The 10356-nt window shown below is 65.3% G+C and overlaps 2 protein-coding genes across 2 annotated transcripts in view; one reads left to right on the forward strand and one right to left on the reverse strand.

The window, feature by feature from the left end:
- The window catches only part of PLEKHN1 (pleckstrin homology domain containing N1), an 8230-nt gene extending 1440 nt beyond the window's left edge, over nt 1-6790 (forward strand). The window contains exons 2-16 of the mRNA XM_015569669.1: nt 3-80; nt 2329-2475; nt 2557-2637; nt 2748-2820; nt 3152-3279; nt 3349-3480; nt 3584-3664; nt 4167-4242; nt 4331-4479; nt 4588-4737; nt 4904-5044; nt 5219-5359; nt 5655-5864; nt 6046-6094; nt 6177-6790. Of these exons, the coding sequence (XP_015425155.1) occupies nt 3-80; nt 2329-2475; nt 2557-2637; nt 2748-2820; nt 3152-3279; nt 3349-3480; nt 3584-3664; nt 4167-4242; nt 4331-4479; nt 4588-4737; nt 4904-5044; nt 5219-5359; nt 5655-5864; nt 6046-6094; nt 6177-6292 (1752 nt within the window). The 3' untranslated portion in view covers nt 6293-6790. The remainder of the gene's footprint in view (nt 1-2; nt 81-2328; nt 2476-2556; nt 2638-2747; nt 2821-3151; nt 3280-3348; nt 3481-3583; nt 3665-4166; nt 4243-4330; nt 4480-4587; nt 4738-4903; nt 5045-5218; nt 5360-5654; nt 5865-6045; nt 6095-6176) is intronic.
- The window catches only part of PERM1 (PPARGC1 and ESRR induced regulator, muscle 1), a 5005-nt gene continuing 1421 nt past the window's right edge, over nt 6773-10356 (reverse strand). The window contains 4 exon segments of the mRNA XM_015569670.1: nt 6773-7736; nt 7965-8090; nt 8772-9295; nt 9297-10175. Coding sequence (XP_015425156.1) covers nt 7651-7736; nt 7965-8090; nt 8772-9295; nt 9297-10175 — 1615 coding nt within the window. The 3' untranslated portion in view covers nt 6773-7650.

Here is a 10356-nt window from a genome sequence, read left to right on the forward strand (position 1 = left end):
AGGAGCAGCCCCGCCCTAGAAGCTGGTCTGGCCGAAAGTCTGAGCTGAGAACGAAACTGGGACCGACTCTGAGTCAGTGGGTGAGCAGGGAATGAAGCATCATATATTATTAGATTACAAGAAAAAATGCAGCCGGGTGGGGACTGGCCAGCGTGTCCAGGCACCTGTGGGTTGGACCAAGCACACATGTCTGAGTTGCCCTGTGTGGGCTTGGATTCTGTTCCTGGGGCGGATGTGCATCCCACCCCCTCCGCTCTCCACTCCGAGTCAGGGGCTTGGTGAGCAGTGAGCCCCTCGCACCCATTCCAGGCCTCAGTTCCTTCCCAGGTGTCCCCCAGCATCCAGCCCTCACCACTGCCTCCTCCCATAGCAACGCCGGCGCCCCCACCCCCACCCCAGGGCCATACTGCCAGGATTGGCACAGCCATCTGAGCGTCACCCCGCCCCCTGCCCAGCCCCTGTGGGGGAGACACCAGCGTTCCAGGTGACTGGCATGGGTCCCAACATGTGAGGGAAGTGACCCCCAAGTTGTCGTTTCAAGAGAGGGTGCAGGAGGAACAGGTGTCACTGTGCCAGGGGCTTGGGCCCGGGCTCCGCCCAGCATGCCTCGGTTGGTCGCCGCTGGTGTGGGCTTCCACCAATGTGTGCCCAGCAGGCTGGCCCCTCCCTGCCCCCTGAGGTCCAGGGCTCCCTGGGGCAAGGACTGGCTTCAGCAACGTGCTCCTCAGAGGGATGGGGTTCCGTGTGGCCCGTCTCTGACCTCAGCTCCTGATGTCCAGGCCCACACGTCGTAGGGCCTGGGGGAGTCCCTCTGGGTGTGGCGGTCCTCTTGCCGGGACTGGGGGTGGCTGGACAGGGCCCCGGCATGTTGTGTCGGGAGAGGGGGCCCCGGAGAAGCCGTCTCTCCTCGGGTCCTGCCCGTGGCGGCTCTGAGCTGACTCCTCCCTGGACCCTACGGCTGAGCCGGGGCCACAGGGCCGGCGTCACTGCCCTTCCTGCTCGGTGGCCTATTTCTCACAGCCCCATCCCGGCATCATTCCCCAAACTGGGTGTGGGTGCAGGAGGCCCCACCCAGAGGCAGGGAGGCCGGGAAGCTTCGCGTCTGTCTGTGCACATTCCTGGGCTTGTCGAAGGGGCGGCTCAGCTCAGCCAGGGCACGGCAGCCTGGGCACGGCAGCCTGGGCCAGGCAGCCAGGGCACGGCAGCCTGGGCACGGCAGCCCCCACAGCGCCCCCTCCAGCCGCAGCCCCGTCGGACTCCCAGTCTGACTCCCATTTGTGGAGGACTCTCTGTGCCCAGCATTGGCTGTGTGTGGGCTCCGGCAGGCAGGCACTGAATCCCCAGCACATCTCAGACCTGTCCTGGCCCTGACGATGCAGCAGTGGCCAAAACACACAAAACCCCTGGGCTCAGGGCATTCCCACCCCTGGGACGCAGAGCCAGACGGCCGGACAAATGAGCACCAGGTATCAGGAGGAAGATGCGGTTAGCACTGAGGTGTGCAGAGGGGTCGGGGAGGTTGGGAGGTTGGAGGGGCAGACAGGGCGTGACGGGAGGCCACGTGAGCCACTCCCTGAAGGAGGTGCGGAGACTGTCCCAGGCAGAGGGACAGCAAACTCGAAGGCCCTGCGCTGGGCATGTGCCTGATGTGAGGGAGGAGTCAGGGTGGGGGCAGGTCCTCAGTGACCCCTCAGCCATTGCCAGGCAGGAAGCCGGTGTCTGCCCGCCCGGCCCAGGGCTAGGCAGCGTGTCCAGGCACATTTAGGCTCCACTAAGTGACGTCAGGAGATCAGGGTCACGGGCTCTCTTCCAAGCTCCACATTCACAGACACCACAGTGGCTCAGAATGGCCTGTGGAGGGACTGGCAAATACACCAGACACGCCCCCCCCCCCAGGGTAAACATTTACCAGCCAATAGACGACTCAGGGTTTTTTTTAAAATATATGTTTTTATTGATTTCAGAGAAGACAGGAGAGGGAGAGAGAGAGAGAGAGAGAAACATCAATGAGAGAATCATTGATTAGCTGCCTCCTGCACACCCCGCCCTGGGGATGGAGCCCACAATCCAAGCACGTTCCCGCCTGGTTCATAGGTTGATGCTCAACCCACTGAGCCACACCAGCCGGGCCAGGCGGGTTTTGAGTCTTGTCTCATTCAGACACCCAAAACGCTGTGACCAACCAGACTTAGGGGCTCAATAACCAGAATAAGGGTGCACAGCTTAGGGATCTCCTTTGAGCCCAAACATCGTTGTCTCCGCCATGGCAGGGAGGCCGTGTGTGTGGACTGGAGCTCAGGCCGCCTCCCTGAGCTGTGCTCCCCGCAGGACCTCCCGGGCCTGGAGAGCCAGCGAGAACACCTGGACCAGCCGTTCCTGAGCGTTTTCAAGAAGGGGCGGCGCAGGGTGCCTGTGAGGAACCTGGGCAAGGTTGTGCACTATGCCAAGGTCCAACTGAGGTTCCAGCATAGCCAGGTGCGGGCCGGGCCGGGTGAGGGTCTGGGCCCAGCCTGCGGCCTGCCCCCCGGTGCTCACACAGCCGCCCTGCTCCCCCAGGATGTCAGCGACTGCTACCTGGAGCTGTTTCCCTCCCACCTCTACTTCCAGGCCCACGGTTCTGAGGGACTCACTTTCCAGGTGAGGGAAGTGGGCAGAGGGAGGAGGCTAGGGGGGGCGGGCAGGGAGGAGCCCCCGAGGCGGTGGCCACGGCGCCTGGGGGTGCTCAGCCTCCCGCTGGGCTCTGGCAGGGGCTGTTACCGCTGGTGGAGCTGAGCATCTGCCCGATGGAGGGTTCCAGAGAGCATGCCTTCCAGATCACAGGTGTGTGGCATGAGCTGTCCCGCCCAGGAGGGTGAGAGGGCCAGGGCGTGTGGTAAGGGTGCCCCCAGTGCAGATGGGGAGCACCTGGTTCCCTCAGAGCTCCCTCTGGCCAGGCCCAAGGACATTGGCAGGACCCTGAGTGTTGAGAGATCCTGGCTTTTCTTCCAATGGGCACATGGCCGTGTGCCTGGCTGGGAGGAGTGCAACAGGTCCTGGTTAGTGCCGTACTCTCCCCCCAACTGCAGCCCTGGGGTCTGCGGGGCGAGAGGGGGGCTGGGGAGGGGCCTCTCCTGGGGGTGCCGGCCCAGCCCCCCCTGCTCTCCGCCCACAGGCCCACTGCCTGCCCCCCTTCTGGTGGTCTGCCCCAGCCAAGCAGAGCTGGGACGCTGGCTCTACCACCTGGAAAAGCAGATGGCCCTCCTGAGAGGGTTGCAACGCTGCCACTCAGCACCCCCGCAGGTCAGTACCATGCACCCCGAGCCCCTTTCCCAGCCCCCCTGCCTGCCTGCCCTGACCCCCGTTTCCCAGGGACCCCCTGAGGACGAGCTCCCCTGGAGTCTGCAGCACAGGCTGACCCAGCTGCGGACCACATGGGGGCGCCAAGTGGTGGGCAGCGCCATCTGCGCCTCGAGGGTCAAGCTGCAGCATCTGCCCTCACAGGTGGGTGGGGACACGGGCTGAGGGGTGAGGGGTGAGGGAGGGTGGAGGCAGCAGGTGGGGCCAGGCCCTCGCTCCTCTCCACTCTGCCCTCGACCCCCGGCAGGAGCGATGGGACCGGATCCTGGTCCTGTACCCGACTTCCCTGGCCATTTTCTCGGAGGAAGCGGACGGGCTTTGCTTTAAGGTAGGTCCCACCGTGACCCGCCCCAGGGAGGCACCTGTGTGTAGGGGTGGGAGGGGGCGGCAGCTCAGGAGGAACCTGTATTTCGGGGCCAGTTGGACAGAGCACCCTGGCCCCACCTACCAGCCTGCTGCCCTGGTCAGTCTGGTCTCCGCTCTGCTGTGAGCAGGAGGGACCCCGTCTGGGCGCCTGTGTTACCGTGGAGGGTCTTTGGCCACATCACCTGGGGGTGACCATGGTCTTCCGTTGCCAAGAAGCACACATGGGGGCTTCAGTCCCCCCAACATCCCTCCCAGCCAGCGGTGATGGAGGGGACCCGTCCCATGAGCACGCGTCTTTGTCTGCCATTGGTTGATGAGGTCCCCACCCAGAGGCCAGCGGGAGGCATGGAGATGCCCCGGGCAGATGGGGAGCCCTGCCTCGCCCAGCCTGGTATCCTCATCTCTGGAGGGTGAGGGGAGTGATGGGCCCAGGCAAAGGCCCCACTTCCGTGGCTGCCCCACAGGGGGAGCTTCCACTCAGCGCCATCCACATCAACCTGGAGGAGAAGGAGAAGCAGATCCGCTCCTTCCTGATCGAAGGTGGGCTGTGCCCGGGCCTGGGAGGGAGGTGCCCGCGGTTACCGGCTCTGCCCTGGGCCTGGGGACGCTCACGGTGTCTGTGTGCCAGGCCCCCTCATCAATACCATCCGGGTGCTGTGCGCCAGCTACGAGGACTACAGCCACTGGCTGCTCTGCCTGCAGACCATCTCCCGCCGGGAGGGAGCGCCCCTGCTGCCCGGCCCCGAGGGCTTCCCGGGGCTGCGGGGGCCCCTCCAGGTGAGGGTCAGCAGGCCCTGGTGGGCGGTGATGGAACGAAGGGCAGACCGTGGGTCGGTGGTGAGAAGGGTCCTGCCACATGGCTCACTACCCCCCACCCACTGCCAGGTCCTGGGCAGTGGCCGAGGCTCGCTCTCCTCAGATGGACAGACCAGCTGGGACTCGGGGTACCCAGCACCCCACTCTAACCGCACCAGCCGTTCCCTCCCCGAGTGCTCAGTTCCGTCCGCAGCTGGCTGCCCTGCCCAGCCTGCGTCTGTGAGTGTCTGGGGGTAGGGGCAGGGCCATGAGGTGAGCTTGTGGTGAGGAGCCTGGGTCCCCATGGCACCCCATCCCTCCCGGGATGCCAGCTCCTGGGGGAGGGGACTCAGAGGATTGTGGGATAGGGCTCTGGGAACCTTCTGGCAAGTCCTGTTCCCCACAGGACAAGGCCAACCCTGGTTGGACCAGCGTCAGTGGGCAGAAGGCGGAGCTAAGACGGGGCGGCAGCAGTCGGTCACCCAGGAGCAAGGCCCGGGGCGAGGGGCCTGGCCCGGCCACCCCGCTGCACCTGGATCTGACCAAGGTGGGCCCAGACACTGACCCAGCCCTGAGCCTGGCTCTCCTCTGCCCGGCGCCTCCCGGGCCTCTGTCTCCCAGGCCCGGAAGGTCCCGGAACCACCTGGGAGCCTCTCTCGAGGAGGGAGGATGCGGGGTGTCCTGCTCCTGGAAACCTGTCTCTTCTGCCTCTTGCCTGCAGCTGACCAGGCCGAGCCTGGAGGGTGGTCCGGAGGTCGAAGACCACTCCCTAGAGACACCTCACTCCCCCCTGTACGCTGACCCCTACACACCGCCTGCCACCTCCCATCACAAAGTCAGAGACGTCCGGGACCTGGGTGAGGTCAGTGCCCTGCTGGGGACAGAAGGGCCAGGTGTGCCCACATCCTGCTGCTTGGAGTCGAGACCAGCGGTCGGTCGCCAACCTTTCGGACCGCACGGACCACCAGTTGGCGACAGTTGGTCTACTCTAGACCGTGCCCCTCCCCCTGGGTGTGGGGTTCCCACCGCCTGAGGTTTAGAGGGAGCCTGAGGTCTGCTCAGGCCACGAGAGGAGAAAGGGGGTTGCGGGCAGGGGTCCCCCAGCTCCGCCAGGCCCCACCCAGGGCTTCAGTCACCCACCGACACTTCCCTGGCAGTTCCTTGCTGCGATGAAGAGCTCGCTTGGACCCGAGCCCTCGAGCCCGTTCCCCTCCGTGCCCGTGTCCGTGCCTCGCTCCGACCCCAGCTCTGGAGTCTCCAGCCCCCACTTGCTCTCCAGGAAGGGAGCCCTGCAGCCCCGAGCCTCTCAGCGGCACCGGGGCTCCGTCAAGGGCCGTGGGCCCCAGCCCCCTGACTCTCCTCGGCTCGTGAGTAGCCTCCTGCCCCTGGACAGGGGTTCTGTGGGCCCTGAGGGACCCCCTGGGAGCAGGAGAGACAGAGGCGGATGCTGGGGCAGTGGGCACTACAGGCAGCCGTGGCAGCTCGTGGGCTGGTCTCCAAGCCCCTTCCCCAGGGCGTGGCTCTCACACTTGTGTTTGGGGTCCCCAGGTCTCCCCTCCCAGGGAAGTTTCGCCCGACCCCCCGCTGCCTCCCCCAGGTGAGTGAGAGGCCCTGCCTCCTTCTGGGGGGAGCTCGGGTGGCGCTTCCTGAAGACACACACACCTCTGCCCTCCCACCAGACGGCGGACCCCCCAGGAGCTATGACAACATCTGGGACCAGGCTCCGTCTCCCTCCCGCCGACGGTGGCCCCGAGAAGCGCCTGAGGCTGAGGGGGGGCTCACCCAGTGGATCTGAGCCGCTTCTCAGTCCCACCTGCCAGTGTCGACTCTGGGGGGGTCTCCAGCAAGGCCTGGGTCTTTTTTTGTGGGGCCACCAGCCAACCACCCCCACCCAATACCCAATCAGGGTCTGACCCCAGGGGGTGGAGGGGGTCTCCAGAACCCTGAGTTTTCTAGGATCTGGAGGGACCAGGAGGACAGCTTCCCCCCAGGATGCCCTGACCAGCGCCCTGGACCACCGATGAGGGCGCGATGCCCAGAGGGGCTGAGCCTCGGCCCCCAGGGAAAGTGTGAGGGAGGAGCTTGAGGGGGCTTCACCTGGGAGGGGGAGCGGAGCAGGGCTGAAGGTGAAGGTCAGAGGGCTGAGGAAGTTACAGAGAGTCGGAGTATGTGAGGCCAGAGGTCATGAGGACCCGAGGTCAGCAAGGTCAGAGCTAGGAGGGTTGCCCATGTGGGTGGGTGGCATTGCTCGGGAGAAGTGGACAAAAGACTAAAGAAGGAAGAAGAGAAGATTTTATTTGTCTGTGTCCACACATTCTTCACCCACAGCCAGGAGGCCCTGTGGCCCCGGGACCTGTGCTTGCTGCCTGGCTGGATGCCCTTCCAGCGCCCGCTGGCCCCTGCCCACCCTCCTGCCCGCTCTTTGGCTCCTCTCAGCCCTGGGACAAGCCCAGTGTCCCATCCCTCCGCCTGACACCATGAAACGCTGCTTGGAACCTCCTCCAGGGCTCTCCCCAGGAGGGGCTCCAGGCTCTGCCCTGCACACCCCAGCCCCAGGGGCCACTGGGGTCGCCTTCCTGCAGCCCCTCCAGGTACCTGCTCCTGGTCTCGGGCCGCAGCCAGGAGACCTCGGCCACAGGGGTTCAGGGCTCGAACAGGCCAAGGAGGCCCTGCCAGCCCCGCCCCGCCCCTGCCCAGTCTCCAGGTGCTCAGACACCCTCTGATTTCCTGCTCCATCCCACCACTCACCCTCTAACTCGATTACCAGACAAAATACCAACGCCCAGTTACATGTGATTTTGGAGAAACCACAAGTAATTTCTGAGTGTAAGCACTCTCACATGCTGCCTGTCTGAACTTCCAGCTTTACTGGACACCTGCTTCATTTGCTAACCTGGCCACCTTCCTAACCAGCTCCCTGCTGGACCCCAGCCACCCAACCTCCTCAGTCTCCCCTCCCAGGTGTGGGCACAGCCTGGGCTTCGGCCACTGGCCTGAGCCTCGGGTGGAGTCCAAAAAAGCCAGGACCGAGGACACTGGCTCCTTCTAGACGCTGCCGTGGAACACAAAGGTCAAAGGGCGAGGCCAGAGGGCAGCACCTCGGCCTGAGCACCTGTGGCCGTTTCCTGCGTCTTCCTGGGCTGAGCCTGGCTCCTAGGGGCTGGGGCTGCGGCGTCCCAGCCTCACCTGCCGGCGGAAGTAGCGGATGGCCGAGATGGTGCCGATGTTGGCCAGCAGGACTGCAAGGGAAGCAGAGGCTGCTTGGGTGCCAGCTCCCGGCCTGGTCACCACTTGACCTGCACGGCCAGCCTCGAAGGGCGAGAGGAAGCCCGCGGGGTGAGCGGTGGGTCAGTCACGAGAGGAGCAAGGTCAGGGAAGAAACGCGTGTCCCCCAAGCACCCTGACCCCTGCTGGTCTCTCCACTTGACTTCTGGGCACCTTCCCCGCTCCCCCCAGGGCCCCCAAACCTGTTTTCCAGGCGTCTGGGGTGTGCAGATCTGAGGTCCTCACAGCCCAGGTGGCAAAGGCTACAAACACCAGGCACATGTCCTTCTGGCTGAAGGTAAACGAGGTGAGGGGACCCCAGGGCTCCCCTAGGAAAGGAAAGCACATTCTGAGCTCCAGCTGCTCCCCTTAGATACGTCCGTCCTGGGTCATGTCTGTCTGGAGACACATCCGTCCTGGACATGTCTGTCTGGAGACACGTCCGTCCTGGACATGTCTGTCTGGAGACACGTCCGTCCTGGGACATGTCTGTCTGGAGACACGTCCGTCCTGGGACATGTCTGTCTGGAGACACGTCCGTCCTGGACATGTCTGAGTCACATCTTCCCCGCGATGCCTCTGTCCCAAGACACAGGCAGTGTGTGGCACAGTTGAGTCAGGTCGACTTGGGCCGGTTGCCTCTGGGCACCACTTCCTGGTTCCTAAACTCCCTTCCTGAAGGAATGTGAGACCAAGGCCACGGAGTGCCCACTGCCCAGTACCTGCCCTGCTGGAGGCCAGGGGCAAGGCTGTCAAGTCATCTGGGCCTGAATTCAGGGTGACAGTCAGTGCACAGCCAAACCCTTGAATGACCTGGGCTGCCCCACCTGGCCTGTGTCCTGGGATGGCCAGGAACTGCTCCTTCCTTCCAAGATCCTCCTTGAGGCCTCCCCCTGGCTCAGACCAGCCTCCTGGCCTGCCCCCTCCCCCCGCCATGGCCCTCTGGCTGACCTCTCTGGACAGTGTGTTCCCAGGACCTGGACAGGCCACGGGGCCCACGGGACACGCACCTGCTTGCCTGAGCACCAAGTCGAGCTGCTCTGTGGCCACTGGGCTGGGCTCCGGCGCAGGGCCAGGCTGCACCCCCTGGGGCCCCGGCGTGGGGGCCTCCCGGGCCTGCAGCGGGAGGGGGGCAGCCGGCCCCAGCACGCCCTCCAGGCTGTCCGCCCCGAGGAAGTGCTCATAGGCTTCGGGGAAGGAAATGGGCCTGGGGTCTCCAGGCAGAGCGGATGGCACAGGCTTGGCCTCTGGGGCGGGGGCCGGGGAGGGGCCCCCCCGGGGCCCAGACCTCGTGGCCCGGCTGTCCCGGAAGAAGAACTCGCACACCTCTGGCCACTGCACTTGGGCCTCGCCAGCCTCTGCCTCCTCCTCCTCCTCCTCCTCCTCCTCCTCGATGGTGTCACAGAAAAAGAACTCGTAGGCCTCGGGGACAGTCACGGCAAAACAGCTCTTATACCCAGGCCCCCCCACGGCAGAGGCGGCCGGGGGGGGCAGGTGCTTCAGGATCCGAGGCTGGGGGAGCCTAGGCCCAGCAAAAAGCGGGCCAGCCTGTGGCTGGTGAGAGGGGGGGCGTGGCCTCTTCTGACCCTGGCTCCTTGGGGCTGGGCTCGGACACAGAGAACCGCACTTTCTTCTTCTTGGCTGGGACAGGCCCTGGCAGGGGCTCCCCCGAGGGGTGTCCAGGGGCACCTGCAGAGGGCTCCCCTCTGGGCTTCTCTGGGCGCCCCCCTGAAGACACCACAGAGCCCAAATCCAACTTGGCCTGTGGGGCACCCTTGGCCTCCACCGCGTCAGGCCCAGCCTGGGGAATGGGGGCCGGGGTGGGTGCACCCACATCACACTCCGCCTTCAAGGCAGGTGCCGATGAGCCCACCTGCGGCTCGACCTTTCTGCCCGGCGGGGGCAGGGCCACATCCAGTCTAGGCTGGCAGGCGGGTGTAGACGGAGCCGTGTCAGGATGAGGCTTGGAGGCGGGTGTAGACGGAGCCGTGTCAGGATGAGGCTTGGAGGCGAGTGTAGACGGAGCCGGGTCAGGGTGAGGCTGGCAGGCGGGTGTAGACGGAGCCGTGTCAGGATGAGGCTTGGAGGTGGGTGTAGATGGAGCCGTGTCAGGATGAGGCTTGGAGGCGGGTGTAGACGGAGCCGGGTCAGGGTGAGGCTGGCAGGCGGGTGTAGACGGAGCCGTGTCAGGATGAGGCTTGGAGGCGGGTGTAGACGGAGCCGTGTCAGGATGAGGCTTGGAGGCGAGTGTAGACGGAGCCGGGTCAGGGTGAGGCTGGCAGGCGGGTGTAGACGGAGCCGTGTCAGGATGAGGCTTGGAGGTGGGTGTAGATGGAGCCGTGCTTAGCCATTGAGAAATCTGGACCAGGCTCTGGGGCAGGTGTGGCCACAGCGTGTGGCCCAGCTCTGGGGGTCATGCTGAGTGGGTCCGACCCTTGCTCAGTAGTGAGGACAGGTGCAGACAGATCCAGGCCTGGCCGGGCCACCTGCTCAGGGGCCCCTGCAGACTCCAGGCCCCGCTCATCCTGCCCGGCTCCTGATGTCCACTCGGCCGACCCAGCTGAGGGGCCCTTCCCCCTGGACCCCGCGGGACCT

This window comes from Myotis davidii, unplaced genomic scaffold (genome assembly GCF_000327345.1).
Source record: "Myotis davidii unplaced genomic scaffold, ASM32734v1 scaffold586, whole genome shotgun sequence".
Classification (NCBI taxonomy): Eukaryota; Metazoa; Chordata; class Mammalia; order Chiroptera; family Vespertilionidae; genus Myotis; species Myotis davidii.